The 25,306-nt window shown below is 41.6% G+C and overlaps 1 protein-coding gene across 4 annotated transcripts in view; it reads left to right on the top strand.

Annotated features, from left to right (window-relative positions):
• The window catches only part of epha7 (eph receptor A7), a 157,977-nt gene that overhangs the window by 33,777 nt on the left and 98,894 nt on the right, over positions 1 to 25,306 (top strand). For all 4 annotated transcript variants that reach the window (XM_038299285.1, XM_038299288.1, XM_038299284.1 and 1 more), the window contains exon 4: positions 11,993 to 12,148. In XM_038299285.1, the coding sequence (XP_038155213.1) occupies positions 11,993 to 12,148 (156 nt within the window). The remainder of the gene's footprint in view (positions 1 to 11,992; positions 12,149 to 25,306) is intronic.

Here is a 25,306-nt window from a genome sequence, read left to right as displayed (position 1 = left end):
GATTCGGAGCTTTTTATAACCGACCTCTTGTCAACAAGAACAAGCCTGCCGACGGCTTTTATCTGCCCCGAGAAGAGGAGCAGGCTCGGTGCCGTTCCCCAATGAAACACCATGAACACTTCACCCTTATACGTGTAATTACATGAAGGACTTTAAGCCCTGTTGTCAAAGTCATCACAAGTATTGAAGAGTTGAGCTTTGTGTGCACCGCTTTAACATGTTTGTGTGTCATTGTTTGCCTGTAAGGTGTCAGTCATTGTGTCAGAGGGGAAGGCTACCGAGTAAACACGGCCCGTGTAATTGCTTTGCAGCTATTTCTGCTCAGATAGAAAGTGTTGCTGCAGGGACAGTCAACAAAGAAAGCTTTCACTTTCTACCAGCTGGCTTTGACGGAGCGCGTTCCTCCAGCAGGCAGAGACAGGGTGAGGGAACTTTCCAACAGAGAGCCAGCGCGCTGCTGTTACTGGGACTGGAAGGCTGGGCTGGGACTGCTATGTTTGTACTTGTCACTCAATGCGCTGCCAGTGGTGTTGAGAGCTGCAGAAACACTTAGCTGGCCGTGTCATACAGACGTTCGATTTTTGAGACCTCATTTGACGCCTTGTTGGCTCTGTAAACATTTCCGGTTGCTAAACTCAGTTGGGTGCGCTGATAAACATGGACTGTCAGTGGAGCAGAAGTAGCAAAAGCAAATACGGGTAATAAACAGATCTCCACAGCGTATATGTTCTGAGTTATGAATATTTATCTGTGATGTGGTGGAAACATGGTAGAGTTCTCAGAAAGTGGAACCGATTCAGTAAACAGTTAAACCCTGAACCACATAAAGGCCAGGCCACTGGATAGGAAAACCATCGGAACTCAACAGTAATCAGCTTTTTACCAAAAAATACTGAGAAATATTCTCTGTAGTTAAGAGCAACAGAATTCAGGGTTTGAATTTGATTAAATTACCCAAAGATGGATTACTAACTGGATTTGGGTTAAATTAGATTTTAAAATAAATTTGACCAACTTCTAAAGAAAAACACAGACAGTGTGATATTTTCCTCAAACTGTACTCCTAAGAAAATATTGAGTTTATTTCACATAACAGCTGTAAAAATGTGTCAAAAATAAAAAAGTGTGATTTTTCTTTTTTTAACATAAATCACAATTTTATTTCAATGTTTTCTTCCAAAGCTCAGCATAAAATGTGCGATATATTCAGTCCAACATATATACAGCTCAAACTCTAGATCTATCTATCTATCTATCTATCTATCTATCTATCTATCTATCTATCTATCTATCTATCTATCTATCTATCTATCTATCTATCTATCTATCTATCTATCTATCTATCTATCTATCTATCTATCTATCTATCTATCTATCTATCTATCTATCTATCTATCTATCTATATAAATATATATATATCTATATATATTGCGCACTCAATATTAATCTGTTTACATATTTTATGATTTATATATATATATGTATATATATATATATATATAGGTAGGTAGATAGATAGATCTATCTTTATAGATATATCTATATCTATATATAGATATAGATATATCTATATCTATATATATATAGATATAGATATATCTATATATATATTGCACACTCAATATTAATATGTTTATATATTTTATAATTCATATATATATATATATATATATATATATATATATATATATATATATATATATATATATATATTTTTTTTTTTTTACACATTCGTGCAGAGTGGAACGTCAGACAGCTGGTGTGTCTTTTTTAATATTGAAGTATTGAAATGATTTAATAGTTCAGACTTTTTAGCTCACAGCTGTTTTAAACGTTAGATATTGGGTAACATCACATTTAACAGGTTCAAGTTAAACTCAAGTCCCGAGTCAGTGGTGTAGACATCAGATTCAAGTCACAAGTCTGAGCATTATTTTCAAGTCAAGTATAAAGGGATTATATTAATGAGTTTCCATTTCTGCTGTATATAACTGTAGGATGCATTAAAGCCAGCTTTATCAGATCATGTTTGTAGAGACTGTGAGGACATCTTTAGGGTGAGCTATTTTCTGATTGGCTCTCAGATGAAGCCTAAGAAAAAAAGAAGAGTTTTCTTTTAATCACTGAAAGACTTTGAAGGAGTCTCCCACCTCTAGAGGCTACATCATGTTTAAAGAATGGAGGAGGAACCATATTACAAGTGATAGCTTGTAGCTCATAGTTAGAGCTAGTTATAGGCTTAGCGCTCTTAGGCTCCCACTCACCATCCTCTGGGCCGTGGATCCTCCTGTCTGCTGTCGCTGTGGGAGTTAGCTGCAGTCCCAGCTGGGTTCTCCCCCTCAGCAGGCTGGCCACCCAGCAGATGAGCTCTTAGAAACCCAAAGGCAAACAGGCTCACCGCCTTATCAGAATGTTAAAAAGCTCGGTGTGCTGGCTGAAAGCTCTATAATCCCACCAATTTCTAACCAGCTGGAGAAGGCCCTTCACTGTCATTATGTGGCACTATTTACGCTGCATATCACACACTACAACCAGGGATGGATTGAGGAAATTTGGGGCCCTGGGCAAAGACAGGCAGGGGACCTTTGAACTGAGAAGACAACACATAAAACAGACCCCTTATAGAGGTAGAGAAATATTAATAGAATAGACATCCATTATCTGTTCTAGGTTGTGTCCCTCTCTTCTTGTCCCTTTTCTTCTTGTTTTCCTCTCTATGTTTTGTACTCAGCTGACTTTTCATGCTGTCTCTAAAGGAATGAAAGATTTTTTCCAAGCACTAAGCTCACTTAGCTGATTGCTCCTTCCTGTGTTTCCATAAAGGCCAAAGTAAATAACCCAGTCCTTCTTTTCACTGTAGACAAGCCATGATCTGCTTCTCTGTTCTCCATTTTTCATTTGGATGAAATAATAGCTGCATGAATCATGACAGCAGACAAGATAGAGAGCAGGAGGCGGGGTTACCAATCTACTCGCTCTGGAGAGCAGAGTCCGCTGCTTTTAGATGTTGTCTCCAAAGTCTCCAGTAGCAGAAAAAAGTCTCTAGATTTGGCGCTAGGAGCTTTTTAGAAATCAGAGTTCTAGAGGGGTCTGAAAAGTGGCTAAATATAGCGACTAAAGCGCTAAGTTGGCAACACTGCTCTTTGCATGGTTTGTTTTCAAATGGTTTGCTGCTGTCTGTTTGGACCTTTCTGAACATGTGCAGCAAATGGACTGATCCAATATGGTGGACACTGAAGGGGGGGCTGAGACACAAGCATTCTGATGGCATTTAGCGAAATAATTTTATCAGAAACATAATTAATGTATTAATCATACATGTTAACAGAGTTTTATGGGGTCCCGAGGAACTAGGGGCCCTAGGCAGCTGCCTAGTATTGCCTAATGCTAAATCCCCCCCCTGACTACAACAAGACACAGCTTACGTTGCTTATTCCTAAATGTTATCTCTCATCAGAACTTTGAGAAATGGAAAAAAGAGTCTAAATATGAGGAGTAAGCACTTGAGAGCTCTGTAAAGAGGGTTTTGTGCTGTCAGCATTCAGGCCTCCTCCTGGATCTGTTTTCAATTACCGGCTCACAAAGGTAAAGAAAGATTAAAGATAAAAATCATGTTGTTACTTCTCTTTAAGAAAAAAAAAAAAAAGGTCTTGTTTCACAATGCTGCATCCAGGCATTAAATAGAGAATGACAGCACTTTCATGTAGCTAAAGACAGGACACCCTCCGCTTTAGCCTTGCCGTCTTTTCTGTCCCTGAAAGTGTCAAAGCAGAAAACTCTGTCCTCCTGCCGCAGCTGCTGGCTGAACGGAGAGAAAATAGGTTGAAGAAAAGAGGGGATGAGAAATATAGGAGAAGTCAGTAGGATAATCATAGCCCTTTTACCACAGTGGCTCATGAAAAATACATTTTAGTGTAATTTCATAGTTTGTATGCAGATCTCTTCACTCAACTATAGACTTTTGAAGAATGTTTAGGACTCAGACCGCTTTACTTATCTAGATGTTGTTTTTCAAAGCACCCTGAGCTAACACTTCTTGTCAACTGGAACATTAAAATCACATAGCTGAGATTCCACTTCTTTTCATTATTATTCAAACACTACAGTAGCCACGGGCTTAGAAGAGACACTATAGGTCTACTTGAGTCAAGCTGAGATATTTTTATTTAAAGCAGATATGCTACAATTCTTCAAACGCTGCTAAAATAGATATCTGGCAATTTAATTTTTTAATTCAATTCAGTTTATTTATCCTTTCAAGTACTTTCCAGTTCACCAGATCATTCAGTCAGATTGATTCAAAGTTTTCTATCTAAGGAAAACCAGTTGATTGCATCGACTCATTGACTCTTCAGCAATCCCTCACACTAAGCATGCTTGTAGCGACAGTGGAGAGGAAAAACTCCCTTTATACAAAACCTCCAGCAGAACCAGGCTCAGTGTGAGCGGCCATCTGCTGAGGCCCACTGGGGTTCAAGGAGACAGAAGCAGACTTAGAAAAAGAAGCATAGATACAAAAGGCAACTGTTAAAGGCGGCCCTGTCCAGGAAGCACACAGCCGGGCCGACAAGCTCGAAGCCAGCTCCTATGTCAGAGGATGAAGAGAGCACATCCAGTTAGTCACAGTCTGATGTCAGTTTGCAGTTTATCACTTGTTAGATTTTACATAATAGGAGCTTGGAAATATCAACTTCAGATTGTGTGAAATGAACCGTCTTTAAAAAATCTTTACTTAGCATAAAGATCCATTTTGGATGCGGTTGTTTGGAAAGTCTTTACACTTTTTATTGGTGCCCCCATTGTAGCTACACAGGTTTTTTTTAAAGACTTTGTTAGCAATTATTTTCTAGGTCTTTTAGAATCTATCATTGCCAACCAAAATGCATTAGCACTGATGTAGTAGCCAATGCATTCAGCCTGGTTGCTAATGCTAACATTAGGTTAGCACCATAGACATTATATACATAGACCAATAGGTCTGATCCAAGATGGCCATTTTGTAGGCACGTCGGTCTCACTGCCGACAGGGTCCAATGAGGCGTCTATGCATATAATGTCTATGGTTAGCACTGGCAAACTTTTAACTGACCCAGTTTAAAAGAAAAGCCATAACTTCCACATCCACCCTGAGTTCCTTTGCTTCGTTAAGCTGGCACTAGCACCCAAAAGCTTCACTGATGTTTTATTTGTTGTTTTTGGTTTGAATCTGAGGAACATGGGGCTGAGAAAAAAAACTTGCATTTGGGGGAGTGTTGGCCTAGTGGTTAGAGCAGTGTGCTTTCGCTCTGAGAAGGTTGCAAGCACCACAGCCTGCACTCTGGGTTCCTGAGTAAGACCCTCAACCCCACACTGCTCCCCAGGCACCGCACAATGGCAGCCCACTGCTCCCCAAGGGGATGGGTGTTAGTGTGGCACCGATACCAATACCAGTATTGGGCTGGGCCCCGATATTGCCCTAAAATGGTGGTATCGGTATCGGCGAGTACCAACAAATAGAGCACCGATACCATTTTGAGAGTCAAAAGTTTATTCAACTATTGTCACCCATTCCAGGTAGGCAATAAAAAGTTCTACTGGATTCACTTTGTATTAGTCTTTTTCCTGCTTTACAAAGGTAGGCAGCAGCTTGACAAAGCCATGATGGCAATTATTTTACATCCAAGTAGTATGCAGTTCTTTATATACACACACATCATTGTCAAACAGATTGTATCGGCAAATACTGCACAACCAGGTATCGGGTATTGGGGCCAAAAAATGGCATTGGCGCAACACTAATCCCTATCAATGCAGAAGCTTCCTTTCTTGTTGTCGGCATTGTTCCCATAATTTTTTTATACCACATTTTTCTGCTAAATGTATAGTGCACCATGCTAGATGTTCTGTGGATGTAATATGTTTGAAATAAAAATGGTTTTGATGCAGATGAAGCTGTGACCTTTAGAAGAACCTAAGCTAAAAATGATATACTAGTGAAATTGTTGAAATGTGAAGAATAACTGTTTCCTGTCACTCTGTGGACTTGCATTTGTTGAGCCCATGGGCCACATGAATCCACCTGATGGGCTGCAGTCAGCCAGTCCTCTCTGGCTGCAGGAATCACTGCCTGACTTTTCCCACAGCCTCATAAATGATGTGTTTTTGTGGCTTTCCTGGATTTTTAGTCTAATCCTGGCAAACTTACAACTGGCAAAGCATGCAGACTGATACCTTTGACCCCTCTAAGGTTTGAATTTCTTGTTTAGCCAGAGAAATGACATTGTTGATACTATTGAAGAGGGAATTAATACTATATCAGCCTATCACTATCTTAGCTGAATAAGTCCTAAGTATGGTTTGCATTCCATGACGTGCGTAAAATATTCTCCAACAGCTGAATTTGTTGAATGTATTAAAACAGTTTGTTGGTCCAGCCGACTAGCCTTCTGTGGATGTTCCAAAGGTCAAAGGTTAACCATTATTGCTCTATGTTCTAATATCTATAGACGCTGTCTTCTCTCTCAGATAGCCTTCTTCTAAACAAGCCAAAGCCCTCAGCTGACCTGAGGATTCATGAGAACCAAAATCTCCCAGCTTTGTTCCTCCCAAGCTTTCCTTTATCCCAGGACTTGTGCATCATGGTGAGCTTTGGGGCGGCTGACTTTATGGCTCAGCCTGCCTGAAAGGGCTGACTCTGTCATCCACATGTGAAATTGTTGTGCTTTGTTCCATCTTGCCTGCTTCACGATGGGAACTCAGGTGCAATGCTGGGACCGTGTTTGCACAGGACTAATATCACCTCCAGACATTTAGTGATTTGTAATGACTGCTGAGATCATCATTGAATGGGATCCTGTTTGAAGTCGGCTTAGCTTGGATACGGCAGATAAAAGTGCTGGCATCCTTCCAGGCATTAGTTGAATTTCAGATTAGAAATGATTACAGTTGCCATATTATTGCTGGAGTTTCCTGTAAATAGTGGTAGTTCTGACTCTGACACCCCCCTGGTAGAGAAGCAAAGATGATCACGAACCTTTAGGGTGGAGTCAACACAGCGATGAGCGACAGCGTCATCCAGGTGTCTGCGCATCCAGCTGGGATTCTAACCTAAACCAGAATCTACTAACGATCCTACAACCACAATGCTTTCATTTTCATTCCGGGCTTTTCTCAGTAGGTTCTGAGCACATCGCTCTGACTTCAGATACTGTAAAACTATTCTAGTAATATTTTCCAACAAATGATCACTTATGCGTACTTTCCTACCTCTAGCTGCTTCATGGCTTTTTATACCATATTTTAGAGATGCATGATATATCAGTATTAACATCATTTTAAAACAATGGCTATCGATATGATAAGTAAAACTGGGCTAATTTTCACCACCAGTATTTATTTATATCCAGTTTCTGGTGATTTATCAATTCACAAGAACGCGAGTACGGACTCGTGTCCTCACCAAGTATGTCCTTGAGAAGAACACAGGAAAGTGTGGACTCTGGTATAACGGGAGCACGCAGCATAACTATGGGTCAATTGCAACAGAAGCGTACTGATGACATCACCACACGCTCGGCTCCTCTGGAGCTGCATTTCTCCTCCTGTTATTAATAGTCTCTAGATAATAATAAATTATGACTTTTTTTATTCAATGTGGGAATAATAATGAACACAAACAAAACAAAAAAATTTCTCCATCAGAGCCAGCAGTACTTCACACATGGCTATGCAGAGAGAGGGCTGCTGCAGACCGGCTAACGGTAGCCCTGGCTGCTGGAGACGGGCCAACATTAGCCCTGGCTACTGCAGACCGGCTAACGGTAGCCCTAGCTGCTGCAGACGGGCTAATGTTATCCCTGGCTGCTGCAGATGTGCTAACGGTAGCCCTGGCTGCTGTAGACCAGCTAACGTTAGCTCTGGCGGCTGCAGACGGGCTAACGTTAGCCCTGGCTGCTGTAGACGGGCTAACGTTAGCCTTGGCTGCTGTAGACAGGCTAACGTTAGCCCGTCTACAGAAGCCAAGGCTACCGTTAGCCCTGGTTGTTTTTTCATGGTATGAAAATTGGTTGGATGCATATAGGATATAATATCAGAAAACTATTGAACTATTGACTGCTCCAGGACAAGCTGTACCAGCTCAACGTGCCCAGCTCCCTCTGCAGGTGGATTACTGACTTCCTGACGGACCGGAGACAGCACGTGCGGCTGGGAACGACTGTCTCGGACACACGGACCATCAACACCGGATCCCCCCAGGGCTGTGTCCTGTCCCCCTGGCTTTTCTCCCTGTACACCAACTGCTGCACCTCTAGCCATCAGTCCGTGAAACTGATCAAGTTTGCGGACGACACCACCCTCATCGGGCTCATCTCGGACGGTGATGAGTCTGCCTACAGGAGGGAGGTGGACCGGCTGGTGTCCTGGTGCAGCAGCAACAACCTGGATCTGAACACCCAAAAGAGAGTGGAGATGATCGTGGACTTCAGAAAGGTCACAGCCCCACCGTCCCCCCTTGCCCTCACAGACAGCCCTACCCCCATCTCCAACGTGGAGTCCTTCCGCTTCCTGGGCACCACCATCACCCAGGACCTCAGGTGGGAGTTGACCATCAGCTCCCTCGTCAAGAAGGCCCAGCAGAGGATGTTCTTTCTGCGGCAGCTGAGGAAACTTAAGCTGCCAACCCGGATGTTGGTGCAGTTTTACACCTCCATCATTGAGTCCAACCTCACCTCCTCCATCACCGTGTGGTACGCTGGCGCCACCGCCAGGGACAGATACCAACTGCAGCGCATTGTGCGCTCTGCTGAGAAGGTGATCGGCTGTAAGCTGCCGTCACTCCAGGACCTGTATGTCTCCAGGACCAGAAGGCGTGCAGGTCGCATCACAGCCGACCCTTCTCACCCTGGACACAGACTGTTTGAACCTCTTCCCTCAGGGAGGAGGCTACGGTCCATACGGACCAGAACCTCCCGCCATAAAAACAGCTTCTTCCCCTCTGCCATAAGACTCATGAACACTATATGTCAGACTCCATAACCTGCCCATGCCATTCACACTGCTGTATTGCACACTGCTCTATTTGCACTACCTTGTACATTTTACTTTTTAAATTTATCCATATTTTTATCTTAAGTGTATATATTAGTATATTTTTTGCATGCCTTATACCCTAGTGTTTTTAGAGATTTTTATAATTTTATTTACTATTTCATATATGTTTCATGTTGCACGACTGTACCACAAAAAATTCCTAGTTGTGAACTTCTTCACTAACAATGGCAATAAACCCGATTCTGATTCTGATTCTGATTCATAAAAGAGATGTTGTTACTCGATATTGTTGATTTAAATGTCTGTGAACTTCTAGTATAAATGGTTAAATCTGTAATCATTAAAGTAAATTTTTCTAAATCTTCAAACAGAGAATGTTTTAGATGCTTTGTTCTCCAAGGAAGATAAAGACTGCCGACTAGAAACCCAATTAGCTCCGTTTCAAAAGTAATCTAAACTATGACTTTATTACACGTTAAATATTCAGTGCCACTTAACAAAAGGCTCTTAACAATATGATCAATATTTTATAGATGTAATATTCATTGATCTGTAAAATCTATGACTTTTTGTTTTCCACTCAACATATATTGCATGTTAAATTTTTTGCAAATTTTACCTACAAAGTAAAAACTAGTGTTATACCGATACAGATACCAATATATCGGTATCGGCGAATACCAAAAAATAGGGCACTGATATCATTTTTAGAGCCAAAAGTTTATTTGATTGTCTCCCATTCCTGGTAGGCAATAAAAAGTTTTACTGGGTCCACTTTTTTATTTGTCTTTTTCCTGCTTCACAAAGGTAGGCAGCAGCTTGATAAAGCCATTATGGAAACTATTTTATATCCAAGTAGTATGCAGTTCTTCATATACAGGTGCTGGTCATAAAATTAGAATATCATGAAAAAGTAGATTGATTTCAGTAATTCTATTTAAAAAGTGAAACTTGTATATTATATTCATACATTACATACAAACTCATATATTTCAGATGTTTATTTTGTTTAATTTTGATGATTACAAATGACAACAAATGAAAATCTCAAATTCATCATATCAGAAAATTAGAATATTACTGAAGACCAATAAAAACAAAGGATTTATAGAAATGTTGGCCAACTGAAAAGTATGAACATGAAAAGTATGAGCATGTACAGCACTCAGTATTTAGTTGGGCCTCCTTTGGCCTGTATTACTGCAGCAATGCGGCGTGGCATGGAGTCGATCAGTCTGTGGCACTGCTCAGGTGTTATGATAGCCCAGGTTGCTCTAATAGTGGCTTTTAGCTCTTCTGAATTGTTGGGTCTGGTGTATTGCATCTTCTTCTTCACAATACCCCATAGATTTTCTATGGGGTTAAGGTCAGGAGAGTTTGCTGGCCAATTAAGAACAGGGATACCATGGTCCTTCAACCAGGTACTGGTAGCTTTGGCACTGTGTGCAGGTGCCAAGTCCTGTTGGAAAATGAAATCTGCATCTCCAAAAAGTTGGTCAGCTGCAGGAAGCATGAAGTGCTCTAAAACTTCCTGGTATGTGGCTGCGTTGACCCTGGACCTCAGAAAACACAATGGACCAACACCAGCAGATGACATGGCACCCCAAACCATCACTGACTGTGGAAACTTTACACTGGACTTCAAGCAACGTGGATGAAGTGCCTCTCTTCTTTTCCTCCAGACTCTGGGACCTTGATTTCCAAAGGAAATGCAAAATTTACTTTCATCAGAGAACATGACTTTGGACCACTCACCAGCAGTCCAGTCCTGTTTCTCTTTAGCCCAGGCAAGACGCTTCTGACGCTGTCTGTGGTTCAAGAGTGGCTTGACACAAGGAATGCGACAGCAGAAACCCATGTCTTTCATACGTCTGTGTGTGGTGGTTCTTGAAGCACTCACTCCAGCTGCAGTCCACTCTTTGTGAATCTCCCCCACATTTTTGAAGGGGTTTTGTTTCACAATCCTCTCCAGGGTGCGGTTATCTCTCTTGCTTGTACACTTTTTTCGACCACATCTTTTCCTTCCCTTCGCCTCTCTATTAATGTGCTTGGACACTGAGCTCTGTGAACAGCCAGCCTCTTTAGCGATGACCTTTTGTGTCTTGCCCTCCTTGTGCAAGGTGTCGATGGTCGTCTTTTGGACAACTGTCAAGTCAGCAGTCTTCCCCATGATTGTGTAGCCTATAGAACTAGACTGAAAGACCATTTAAAGGCTTTTGCAGGTGGTTTGAGTTAATTAGCTGATTAGAGTGTGGCACCAGGGGCCATCAATTTTGAACCTTTTCACAATATTCTAATTTTCTGATATGATGAATTTGAGATTTTCATTTGTTGTCATTTGTAATCATCAAAATTAAACAAAATAAACATCTGAAATATATGAGTTTGTATGTAATGTATGAATATAATATACAAGTTTCACTTTTTAAATGGAATTACTGAAATCAATCTACTTTTTCATGATATTCTAATTTTATGACCAGCACCTGTATACACACATGAATGTCAGACAGATGGTATCGGCTGATGCTGCACTGCCAGGTACCGGGTATCGGGGCCAAAAAATGGCATTGGTGCAACATTAGTATAAACTGGGAAATGTTTATTATAATAAATGCTAAATTAAATATATAATTAAAGACATTTATTTAAAAGGAAAGAGTTGGTTTTGATTAAGCTGCTCCAAGCTTTCTCTCTACCTCTGAGCTGCTCTGTGCTGGAGATTAGTTAGAGTTACAGTAGTTAGCTAAACCAGCTATTATATTGAAGAAGCAGCAAGGACATGTTATGAAATGTCGATTAAAGTATTATATAACACAGCATGAGGTCATAATGTCGTCCAAATTCCCGTTCTGATATTTTGGCTTCTGTTTAAGTGTTTCTTTTTAAATGAGCCATAATATTGTTCCTTTGAACGCCAATCAGCCTGTTTGATTTGCTGTTTCTGTTTGCCTTCCACAGCGTGCGGTCGTGGTTTCTACAAGTCGTCCTCTCAGGACCTCCAGTGCTCTCGCTGTCCGGCGCACAGCTTCAACGACCGCGAGGGCTCATGGCGCTGTGACTGTGAGGACGGCTACTACCGAGCGCTCTCCGACCTGCCATCTGTAGCCTGCACAAGTGAGTCTGCCAGGCAGTCGCTGAGGCTAAAAAAAGAAAAACCCTGTGAAGCCACATGCAGGGGGGTGGGGGGTGGGGACACAGTCCAGAGCCCTAATCCAGACCCCGTTGAGTCATTTTGCTGCGGTCTCATGAAAGCTCCAGATGTGTTCTCTAGCAGCTCGTCTGCCTCCCAGCATGTCATCATAATTATGTTTGCAGGCTTGGGTGTCTGTTTTCTGTCTTAGCTTGTTGCTAATGATGAGAGGAGCAATTTGCCATTTCCCGTCTGAAAGATTGCAATTACAGTCGGCAGCGGCAGCCCACGCAGCAGCCGTCCTTTGTCCTGGCTGGGGTGGCGCTTTGGTGACAGCCATTGACGGCTTGTTTACACAGGATGGGGGATTCAGGTTGAATTGGAGGAGCTCATTTACTTCCAGCTCCCACTCTCAACATATTTATTTCAAAGTGTTGTTTTTTTTTTTTTTGTTGCTTTGCCGTCAGCTACTGTGCACGGGGGAGTGGCGCTCACCAGCAGGACCGTGTTAGCACCCTGCTTTATCTCTGTGGGTAAACAGGACCCCTTAATGAAATCTTTGGGCCTTTATCTGTGTGCCTTCTCGCTGCTGATAATGTATCACAGGGCCCGCGATTTGGCCTGCAGGCACCTTGCGGCTGCACATACTTTTCTGGCATTCATTATGTTAATTTTGCCCCGTGCATCTGTTGATTCCAAACAGCTGAAACAGCTGTGCATGTGCAGCCGGTACACATGCCCAGTCCGCGCTGATGAGCAGGGCTGCTTTTCCCAGTTCACACAAACTAGGCCAAGTCAGAATTTCTAATGTGACGACGGGAGGCAGCAGGAAAGTTATCTGACGTAACGCTAAGCAGTGTGGAGCATTGCACCGCCTTGTCTGTGCGCTGAATCAGAGCATCAGGAGAGGATTTAATGGATTGGAGTTTGGAGTTGATGCTGGATCTAATATGCAAGAACTAATTCCTCCATCTTTAGGAGCTTTTTCTCATTGAGCAACCTGTTTGTTTGTGTCTACCTGCCCTAAAACTCTGCTTCTGTAGAGTTTAAATGTTAAGGAACCTTAATGCTAATCACAGTTGGACTCTTTTATGTAAGTGGAAATATGCCAGCAGGAAGATATACATTTGCATGATGGTGAAATTCTTGCAGGAGGAAAACCTATAATTGGAATAAAATAAGGTGATTTAGTTCTCCTCATTGCAAGAATCTCTACAAACAGTACCTCTAAAATCTCCAACCTCTGTGTCAGCGCTTTGGCTGCTGTCTTCTTCTGGTGCACCCGAGGAATTTGGACTGGGAGCATTTGGGTGTGTCTCGGTCTCCTCCCCCAAGTGTAGCAGCTAGTCCAGAGAGTCAGGCATTCCCTTTCTTGTCCAAGTGTTCTGCTAGGCTAGGATGAATTACTGACTGACAATGACACAGCTTAGGAAAGGACTGTTGCACTGCACCATCATTCAGCCTCAAGCAGATCTGAACATGTGCTGTAATGAATACGAGTCCTTTAAAGTGCTGACATCCACATTACAGGCATGGTGTAAGCTGCTGGGTTTCTTGCACAAATCTAACATCACTTGGACCGTGATGGTTTAACTAAAAATCCAGTAGCACCAAACATTAGCTTTATTCGCTTTTCAATTTGCTGAAAAACAATAGGAAAACTAAAACGTTGAAGCTTATTAGAGGTTTAAGTTGGAGATACAAGAAGCTGGCATGTTTGGACATGCAGCATCTGTTAGGTTTAATGATTGCACCGTTTCTCACTTCACAGCTACTCATATCATTAATAACTCCCCTGGCCCCTTCTACTTTAACCCCTAAAAGCCAACACTTGCTACACTGCTAGCACACAACTATGCTCTCTACAATTCAATTTGGTTTATTTCTACAGTGCCATCTAATGGCACTAACTAGTACCAGTTTAGAGCGGTTTAGTTGTGTCTGGCACGGTCTGGTTCAGTTGTGCGTGCCGTTTTCACTCTACAGATATCTCACTGCAAAAAATCTCAATCTTGATAAGTAATTTTTTCTTAAAATAAGTACATTTGTTCTTGAATTGAGGAGGTAAAAGAGACATTTGCCAATGGAACAAGACAATTTACACTTAAAATAAGAAAACACAACTGCATTGTCTTATTTCAAGTGCATTTTATCTAATTATCGTATTTTAAGAGTAAAATTATTCATTCGATTGGCAAACTCAAATTAAGTCTGAATACACTTAATTTAAGAATTGTTTACTTATTTCTAGATCGTTTTTGCAGTGGTGGAAATGTAGTGGAAATGAGGCTTAAGTCTATGTGTTTTGAAATGCCTTAAAGTGCTTTTCCAAGAACACCAGTCTATAAAATGCTTAGGACTTAAGGCAGGGAGTAAGTTTGTTATGGAGGCAATATCTTTAGCCTCAAAACATTTAGTTTCATTCTTTCAGGAGTTTTTATTTAATATTAACTGAACCTATTTTTTACAGAACATGTCCAGGGGTTGACGTTAAAGGAATAGTACACCCAAAACATGATTAGCCTTCATTTTCTACTCACCTCCATGCTGAACAACACTCTGGAGTACTTTTTTGATATCTCAAATGCATCTGGAGATCTGGGAGGCTTCTTGCTGTCTGCTGACATTCAAATAATGGAGGTCCATGGCGCCCGAGACAGAAAGGTCCATAAAAGTCCACAAAAACGTGTCAATATTCCTCCATACTGCTCGTCCAATGTATTCCAAGTTTCCTGAGTGGGTAGCATCCAGAATTTACTCGAAACGAAGTCATTTAGAATGTTTTTAGAGCATAAACAGTAGTGTATAGGATTTCCTAATAGCGCCCCCATGCGCGCTCACGATTCTACGGAAGCCGGCAGACCAAACCAGCGCATTCAGCTCGGCAAAGAACTCATGCTCTTCCTCAACACTGAAGTCCTCAGACATTTTTCTTTCGTTGTTTCTTTCTTTGCACAGGTAAACAGCACATTTCTTCTTCTACGCTTGCATTATCGGCAGACCAGACGCTGAATGCGCACTTTCTTCCGGTTTGGTCTGCCGGCTTCCGTAGAATCGTGAGCGCGCATGGGGGCGCTATTAGGAAATCCTATACACTACTGTTTATGCTCTAAAAACATTCTAAATGACTTCGTTTCGAGTAAATTCTGGATGCTACCCACTCAGGACACTTGGATTACATTGGACGAGCAGTATGGAGGAATATTGACACGTTTTTGTGGACTTTTATGGACCTTTCTGTCTCGGGCGCCATGGACCTCCATTATTTGAATGTCAGCAGACAGCAAGAAGCCTCCCAGATCTCCAGATGCATTTGAGATATCAAAAAAGTACTCCAGAGTGTTGTTCAGCATGGAGGTGAGTAGAAAATGAAGGCTAATCATGTTTTGGGTGTACTATTCCTTTAAGGATTTTTACCACTTGCCTTTTGGGCAAGTGACTTTCACGTTTCATTTTCCCAGAAATAATTTTTACTTGCCCAGTATAATGTTTGATAAATATAGTTCCTAATATTCAGACATGGGAAGTAACGAAGTACAAATACTTCGTTACTGTACTCAAGTAGATTTTTCTGATATTTTTACTTTACTTTACTACTTATTTTTATGGCGACTTTTTACTTCTACTCCTTAAATTTTTACACAAATATCTGTACTTTCTACTCCTTACATTTTAAAAAATTGTCTCGTTACTTTAGTTTTGAATCATTTCAATGGAGTTACCGTTATTATTTTTCACGTCATCAATACCAAATTCAATCTAATTGGATGGGAATGTACGTTGCATTTGACGCACCACTACAAGATGAATCGACAGATTCGGCGGTATTCATTGGCGGCAAATCATTGCAGCTTGGTGGCGGTGGCGTTAGCATAGCAGTATGGACGACGAGATAATTGGAAATGAACACAACGGAGATCTAGTCCTATTGGCAGACATCCATTTAAAATGTAGGCAACGGCATGAAAAAAGTGGTTTCTACTTTTACTTTTATACTTTAAGTAAATTTACAAGCCTGTACTTTGTTACTTTTACTTGAGTAAATAAGTTTAATCAGTACTTCCACTTTTACCAGAGTATTTTTTAACACAAGTATCTGTACTTTTACTCAAGTACGGAAAGTGAGTACTTTTGCCATCTCTGCTAATATTCATTTTTGTATACATATCAATGAAACATGTTTGTTTTTTAAATGTTTTTTGTAATGCAGTATTTTTTAAGTTTCCAGGTTCCTGGTGTGTATCTGCATGCGTCAGATAATGAACTCCAGCCTCCATTACCGTGTTAACATGCTTTTCAATCCTTCCTGCACATTCTTTTCAAACTAAACTTTGCTTTAAACTGTTGTGTGCTTGGAAAAATATAAATTGTAATGTTAAAAATCTAAAAAAAACTTGACAGGTTAAAAACTTAAGATAAATCACAAGACAGAAGTCAATGTCACAAATGAATAACTTTTATTTTAGAGTCACGGTATGTTTATACAAGATAATACTATTAATATAATGTGACTTTTCTAGAGAATCATTATACATAGTTATTTTATTCAGGGTTTCCACAGTCTGACATCATTTCAGAATTCCCTGACTTTTAACTGACTCAGGATTAGTTTTCCCTGACAAAATAAATGCAGCAACAAGACAATAATAATAACATAACAGGTCACCAATTTAACATGTGTAGCTCTATAACATTTAAATGCACCTCTCCAATGTCTGAGAGAAAAAAATTAATGAACATTTTTAATGTATGACCTGCATCACTGTACAGAAGACTGCCATATGATGCCGTTTTGGTAACTACATCAAAATTACTGCTAGGTGGACAAAAATCAGTAACCTGACTCCGCCAGATGGATTTGCTCCACATATCCATCTGGAAACCTTCCGTTGAAGTAATTTTGGGAAGGGGCGAAAATACTGGTTAGCTGATTGGCCTATGTTGGTGATAGACGGGCCAAATAAACCAATCAGATCAACGAAACATATGACGTACTAACAGAGCGACGACGAAGAGGAGCCAATTGATAGATCAAAGTCTTGCCGAAACCAGTCAGGAGAAGAGCAAAAACATCTTTTCCTCTGAGAAAAGCCTCCAGAGCAGTGTTTTGCTCTTCTTTCAGTGAAGAAATACTCTGTAATTCCGATAAAACTTGCTCGATAGCCACGCTAACGCTAGTTTCATCGGCTGAAGCCGCCATGTTCTTTAGACTGAACTGTCGCGCTTCTCATTGCGTCACACCTCAACCCGCCTCAAAGCCAACGCTGATTGGACGTTCGTTTGGTGAACGGCTCCAAATTTTCTTCAACGGAGAGTCTCCAGACTGATTAGCGAGTGAAATCTTGGAAGCTCGCGAGAACAGGATGGTCTCACGAGGCTAAAAAAAATCAGGCCATCTGGCGGAAAATCAACAACAAAAATGGCGCTTCTGGGTCGTTTTCATCGAATGTCGGTGATTTTGAAGTAATTTTGAGTGATACATTTTTCCTATTTTTTGCCCGGCGGGCAAATGCAATGTAATTCATACTCTCCCGAAAATAAAAACTACTTGCCCCGGGAGATCGGGCGATTGTTAACATCGAGCCCTGATGTCTGAGATCCTTCACCATCGAATGAAGCCATCCAATCTAAAAATAGTCTGCAGGAGATGTTTTACCAACCACAGCAGTTCCAGCCTCAACATTTCAGTGGGTTTAGGAGAATGGAGCGCTAAGGATGCAGCCACACATCATAGAGCCTGATAACAGCGGAAGGTTTTATTTAACATGCAAACAAGAAAGACATTGTGTCAAAACATGTCTTGGCTGCTTTACTTATCTGATTCAAACATGATGCTTTTGTTATAATTTTTTTCCACATTTTTCCAAATGTGAAGTTTGACTTGTTTTTAATTTAGCTTATATCATCTTATTAAGAAATCCTTGGGAGGAAAACCTCAATGACACGCTGCCTGGCTGACTCAACTGACAGTCATTCTGAAACCAACACGGTATATGAGGTGACGCAGTATGACACACCACTTTTTTTAAGGTTGCGTTAAATATCTCATCATTATCCTTTAAATCGGCCCAAACATGTTTTTCACTTAGACTCCCAGAGCTCCAAGGCAAAAGTGACAAGTGTCTGTTCAGAAACTTTATTGGTTTTGAATCGCAGTAACTTTAGAAATGCGTGTAATTATCTGGGTGATTTAGCAGTCAGAGAAATGGGATTGAGATATTAACAAGCTTCCTAATAGTTGGTGTCCGAGCTCTGCTTTACCATGTTATGCTAAGTTCAGCCCGCAAGCAGATAGAGCTGCAAAACGTGCGTGCTGCTTCATGTTTGATGCATTTATAAGTTTAGTTCTGACGCGCGGCTGAAGTATCTTTGCTGCTCCAGCGGCGCAGTCGAAAAGTGAGGCTGATGCCCGGTGGGCAGAGATACCCTATCCTTTCTTTGCCTGTAAAAATGGCAGCTATATATGCTGTTACACAGTAGCAGCCATTCAAAATGGCCCTTCCCAGCCCAATGGCAGCAAAATCCCCTCCAACTTCCAGCCACTGGCCTTCTCCTGGGCGTTCCCTTTCACTGAATTACAGGGTCTGACCAGGAGATGAAGCTTCTTTTTAGATCTTAATGTCCACAAATCATCACGAAAAAATATTTTTTAGATGTTTAAAAATGAATTGTAGGGGACAAGGGAAGGACCTATGGGGAAACTTTGAATGGCTGCTAATATAAGTGGGTAAAAAGTAGTTTGAATATATTTTTAAGTGAGAAGGTCCACCTGAAAACTTCATCTGTTGAGTCAGTTCATCCAGTTTACCATCCTGCCTTCAGATATTATTTCTCTATGGGAGCCGCTCAGATCCTGGGAATCCCCTTCGATGGTGGCCTCTTGTCGCATCTTTGCTGTTTTCTGCTACTGTTCCCGGCAGACATTTTTCATGCACGTAATCCAAACTGCAGGCACCAGGATAATAAAATCGAATATATTTTGCGGGCAGGTTTCTACATTTTAAGTTAATTTAGTCGTTAATAAACTGTTTCAGAGCAGTGATCATAGCGCTCTGCATCAGCAGTGCTGTGTCTGACTCCCTGCCAGCTCCCAGATCAGCTTCTGTGATTGGTTGATTTGGCGCGTCCAGCAGCAAAAGCTCAATTTTTCCAACTCCAGCAGCTGCTGATTCTGAAGCACATCAGATGCTCAGAAGCTTGTGAGGCGCAGCTTAAGCTGCTCAGATGTGCTGCAGGACCTTTTGCTGCACCTTGAGGCGCGTCAACCATTGACTTTGCATGTAAACCAGCTGCTTTTGCTGCAAAAGCTGAAACCCGACTGAAAGCCAGTCGGCCTCAGCAGATGGCCGCTCACACTGAGCCTGGTTCTGCTGGAGGTTTCTTCCTGTTCAAAGGGAGTTTTTCCTCTCCACTGTCGCTACAAGCATGCTTAGTCTGAGGGATTGCTGAAGAGTCAATGAGTCGATGCAATCAGCTGGTTTTCCTTAGATAGAAAACTTTGAATCAATCTGATTGGATGATCTGGTGAACTGGAAAGTGCCCTGAGATGATATGTGCTGTGAATTGGTGCTATAGAAATAAACTGAATTACAATTGAGTTTAAAAATTGAATTCGAAGCTGCCCAGTGACAACAAATATCCAATCTTTTAGTGTTGTCCCGAGGCAACTATATAGATCTTTCTTTAAAAGACAGCTCCATTACTCACTTCTCCAACCATCCTAATCGGATGTTAACGCTTCGCTCTAATATCCCCCGCTGATCAAGGGCAGAGCGAACGTGCGTCTGGAAGAACGGCAGAAAGTTTCCACTCCCGCGGTGTCCTCTGGCCGTTCCCTCTTGGGTAATCACCTCAGCCAAGTAGCACCGTAATTACTGAAGTTGCTTAATGCACAATTTCCATTATTCATTTTCATTAACTTTGGGTGTACACTTGATGACCTCCTGCCAGTGTATGTAAATATGTATTTTTTAACTTGCATGAAAAGTATTGGAGCCCTCATTATTCATCTAACACTATTTTCTCACAGTTTTTCTTCTCATTTCCCTTTTTTTTTATCACAGGATTAAGTTAGTGTGGCCAACAGTCACTGTGATTTACTTTTTTTATGTCTTTATCCAGCCAAGAAGTGAATGGTTATAGAAAATGAATTTGCATTGGCTGAATAAATAGCTTGATTGACAGATTTTCTCTTTTTTTTGTAAAGCTACCGTATCGTAGGCTTTAGCAAAACAGCGAGATGGATCCCTGGCACTTAGAGATTACGGATGTGACTGTGGGACTGGAGAGGAAATGAGATGAAGATGTGATGTGAGGACGTGAAAAAAGCCAAATTCCAAGGCTGAATAAAGATGAGGCGAGACGTTCCAAAAATACAGCTATAAAGATATTGTTTCCCAAATGAAATGTGTGAGCGGGGGCTGACAGAAGAAAACACTTTGTGTCTTTTTAATATTTTTTATTCCTGCTGAATACCCTTCCATTCATATGCAAAGCTGAAAGGAGATCATATGTGTGGATGGGCATTGAGAGGTAAGTTTCTAAGTGGAAGAAAAGCACAGAGAGGAGCCTTTGACAGGTTGAGGTAGCGGACATCCATCATGCAACAGCTGGGAGCAGTTCTACTATGCTAGGATCTGAAAGGGGAGTTGTGGGCGTCAACTGGCCCATGCAACCCCCCCACCACACCCCTTAAAAATGTGCCATCTCAGCAGAATGATGTTCATCGGTGGATGGACCCTGCAGGACGGTGTTTATAAACCGGTTAGAGCTGCAGGATAAAGGACCTCATGTTGCTCCAGCAGCAGCCATTCAAAATGGCCCTTCCCATTCAAACTAGAGCCGTTGTTGGCCCCGCCTCTTTCTTATGACGTCAACATATGGCAACTCCACTCAGACAAACTGTATTACATCAGTTTCTTATGGATCAAATCTCTTTTGGAGTCTCAACATATTATTCCCTATATTTGCTATTATTTTACATTTAATTGGCGATCTAAAGTAGCCAAAAGTACTGTAGAAAACAATCATTGTACTGCCTTCTAAAACTGAGCTCTGCCGTTTAAAAAGGTGACAAAAAAAGTCTTATTTTTATTATTTTATTAAGATCTGAGGGCAGGAAGGACAAATGGAACATTTTAAAAATTGACTTTGAACGTTTTTTTTTTATGCAAATTTATTAGTGTAGCTTAATGTGGCTTAGTGACAGAGCTAAAAGAGGCTAACCTGTTAGCTACTGAGCACAGCTAGCCACAGCACTACCCAGCTTTTTATATTACGATCAGTTACTTTGTTCACCAGAAACAGATTTTTTTACAGTTTTGTTGGTGATCAGGTAAAACTTTATCGGTCATTAGACACTCTAACGCTACAGATGCTCCCGACTCGGCACACTGACTCTGCGTGATGTTGGTATGGTTGTCTGGGCAACCAGAATGTTTTACATCATGTGAGAACATTCAGCCAATCATGTAGCGTAACATCACTGGCATGAAGCAGGACCAGAGCAGATCTGGTACCTACAGCGAATGGCTGCCCACTTCCCTCCATCTTCCAGCCACTGCAGTGACCCCCTCTAGCATTATTTTACTCTGACTCCATCAATTCACTGAGTTACAGGGTCTGACCAAGAGAGGACACTTCTCTTTAGATCTTAATGTCCACAAATCATGACAGAAAGAATATTTTAGTACAAAGATTGATGTTTAAAAAGAAATTGTAGGGGACCAACCAAGGACCAGCCAAGGAAAGTGGGGAAATGTTGAATGGCTACAATTCAATTCAATTTAGTTTATCTCTATAGCGCCAATTCATAACACACGTCATCTCAAGGCACTTTACAGTTCACCAGATCATCCAGTCAGATTGATTCAAAGTTTCTATTTAAGGAAAACCAGTTGATTGCATCGACTCATTGACTCTTCAGCAATCCCTCACATCAAGCATGCTTGTAGCGACAGTGGAGAGGAAAAACTCCCTTTTAACAAGAAGAAACCTCCAGCAGAACCAGACTCAGTGTGAGCGGCCATCTGCTGAGGCCCACTGGGGTTCAAGGAGACGGAAGCAGACATAGAAAAAGCAGCTGTAAAAGGCGGCCCCGTCCAGGAACAACTGCACCACATATTAAATTTGTTTTTCAGCTGACAGCTAATTGAAAACATCATCCTGGTTCACTTTCTTTAGTGTCCACTGGAATGTTTACCACATCAGTAACTACTTAGAAATCACACTTAATGGAGTAATAATGATGTATTAGCAAAGATGATTATTTTCTCCTTGTATCATGGGAACCTTGCAGTCATCCTATAATCTGTGGGTATTTTCTGTGGGAGTGATCTTTGGCTCTACAGAGCTAAAGCATCTTGTTGTTTTTGGGTGGCTGTTTGTTTGGGGAAGCCTGCAGGTTGTGTTTATAGACAGTAGAAAGTGGATATAATAAGCCAACATATTTGTTATTGACTCTACATGTCTGATGCTTATGTAAAGTCGATGTAAATCGTTGTATGTTTTATATCCAGGCTGTAATCTGACGAGGTTTCTCCTTCACAAACACTACCTCACACGGCGACAACTCCGCTTTAAAAAGTTTCTCTTGTTGGATTCAGATTGTGTTCTGCAGAGATAGACGTGTGTGTGTGATGGAGGGGGGTCTGCACTGCTTCCATCAGCTGCCTTCTGGCATCAATATTTTATATCTGCATTTTTTTTTCTTCATCTCTTTTTCTGCACGTAAGCGGGGGCGAAATCTCCAGCCTAGTACCAGCGCTGAGGTAATCCAAAAATGTGTCTATTGTTTCTGGTTGCATAGTAGGAGCAATGCTTTGCATTTTTTTCCTGCTCCCATCCACATGCTGCACGCATCCTCCAGAGGCAGGGGCTAAAATAGTTTTCAGCTTTCTGCCCACCATGCGAAAGAACGGCAAACCCAATATTGAATGCGATGTGGTACATAAGCAGCGTTGAGAATTAGGTATTATGCTAACAGCAGTCTGAGCACTTCAGTTAAGGAACAAAAGAGGAAAAAAAAAATTCCCTCCGAGCTCTTATTCGTCTGCATGTCTTCCTTTTTTGGTTCTGGTGCAGCCACATCATTAGAGGCAAGGTCACGGGGTCACAACACACATTTGTAGAGTGAGGATTACCTCATGGACGATTTGAATACCACTCATCCCTGATGCACCACTTCCCAATTAGAGCGCGGCCAGCTAACAGGCTGAGGGTTAAGTTAGCCCCAAGCACCTCTCAGGGCTGATAAGCAGCAGATTCCTCACTCCTAAGCCTGGACTTACCCAGGTCTTACAACTCGACAAAGAGCAGAAACGAGCTCCGAAACATGACCTAAAAAAACCATCCGCTTTGCTCTCTATGCTATAGATTATTGGTTGCATTTGATACGTTTGAACAACCGAAGCCTTTTCTCCATACCTTACACTCATGACTCCATTTTCCTGGAGAAGGTATTCAACCTCACTCAAAAATAAGAGTTTGTGGATTCTGTGAATACATATGCAGTCTGTACACAGTGGCAGTATAGGAAATTTGGGGCCCTGGGCAAAGACAGGCAGGGGGCCCTCTGATTTCAGAAGACAACACATAGAACAGCCCCATTCTACAGATAAAGAAATGTTAATAGAATAGACATCCATTATCTGTTCTAGGTTGTGTCCCTCTCTTCTTGTCCCTTTTCTTGTTGTTTTCCTGTCTATGTTTTGTACTCAGCTGACTTTTCATGCTGTCTCTAAAGGAATGAAAGATTTTTTCCAAGCACTAAGCTCACTTAGCTGATTGCTCCTTCCTGTGTTTCCAAAAAGGCCAAAGTAAATAACCCAGTCCTTCTTTTCACTGTAGACAAGCCATGATCTGCTTCTCTGTTCTCCATTTTTCATTTGGATGAAATAATAGCTGCATGAATCATGACAGCAGACAAGATAGAGGAGAGCAGGAGGCGGGGTTACCAATCTACTCGCTCTGGAGAGCAGAGTTCGCTGCTTTTAGATGTTGTCTCCAAAGTCTCCAGTAGCAGAAAAAAGTCTCTAGATTTGGCGCTAGGAGCTTTTTAGAAATCAAAGTGCTAGAGGGGTCTGAAAAGTGGCTAAATATAGCGACTAAAGCGCTAAGTTGGCAACACTGCTCTTTGCATGGTTTGTTTTCAAATGGTTTGCTGCTGTCTGTTTGGACCTTTCTGAACATGCCAGCAAATGGACTGATCCAATATGGTGGACACTGAAGGGGGGGGGGCTGAGACACACTTAATATTATCAGCGTTCTGATGGCATTTTAGTGAAACTATTTGATCAAAAACATAATTAATGTGCACAAATATGGAACATTTGTATTAATCATACATGTAAACAGAGTTTTATGGGGACCCCAGGAACTTGGCACCTGCCTAGTTTTGCCTAATGGTAAATCCTCCCCTGTCTGTATGCGTGCAGAGCACAGTACAGACACACAGCTATGCACATACCCATTCCTGGACACTCTAGAAGAGTTGGAGGGAAGCTAGCAGCTGATTGAGACATTTCAGGCTGTGGGGTCTCTGGCAGGCTAATCCGTGAAATGAAACTCAACTGGGAGGAGGGGTGAGAGGAGAGAACACGGGAAGATAAGAGAGTGTGGGGGAGTGAGAGACAGAAGAAAAAGTCAAAAAGAAGCGGGGGGAAAGCGACAAGTCCTTGAGCGAAAAGGATGAGCAGACAGTGGAAGGCTTGAGAGTCAGGTGCAAATCTGTGCTGCAGGTAAAGTCAGAGCACAAGTGTTGCATTGCAAAGGCCAGACACGGCATAGGCCGACAAACAAAGAGACGCCAAGGCGGAGGAAGAAGAAAAAAGCACCAAGGTTTTTAGTATGCTTCAAACAAACTGGGTCATGTGTCATCTTGCGACGTCAAAAGGAGCATGTCTGCTCTGAGTGGGCACCATCAAACGGTGAATATAATCAGCCTGCAAAGACTTTCTCCTTAGCTGTTTTCTAAGGACTTCTCTATATAATTCAAACAGACCATCCTGCTGTTTCTCCTCTAGAAAACATTCAGTTACTGTTGAACAAAGATAGAAAGGTGAATAAATGGAGGGGGGGGTAATCAAGATGAAAATGGTGACTGATCAGGAGTCACCGTGTTGTCAGTTTCTGGTTAATTTTAG

Source organism: Cyprinodon tularosa, unplaced genomic scaffold, assembly GCF_016077235.1.
Source record: "Cyprinodon tularosa strain WSP-4 unplaced genomic scaffold, ASM1607723v1 ctg423, whole genome shotgun sequence".
NCBI classification, from domain to species: Eukaryota; Metazoa; Chordata; class Actinopteri; order Cyprinodontiformes; family Cyprinodontidae; genus Cyprinodon; species Cyprinodon tularosa.
This window is presented reverse-complemented; position numbering and strand designations above follow the sequence as displayed.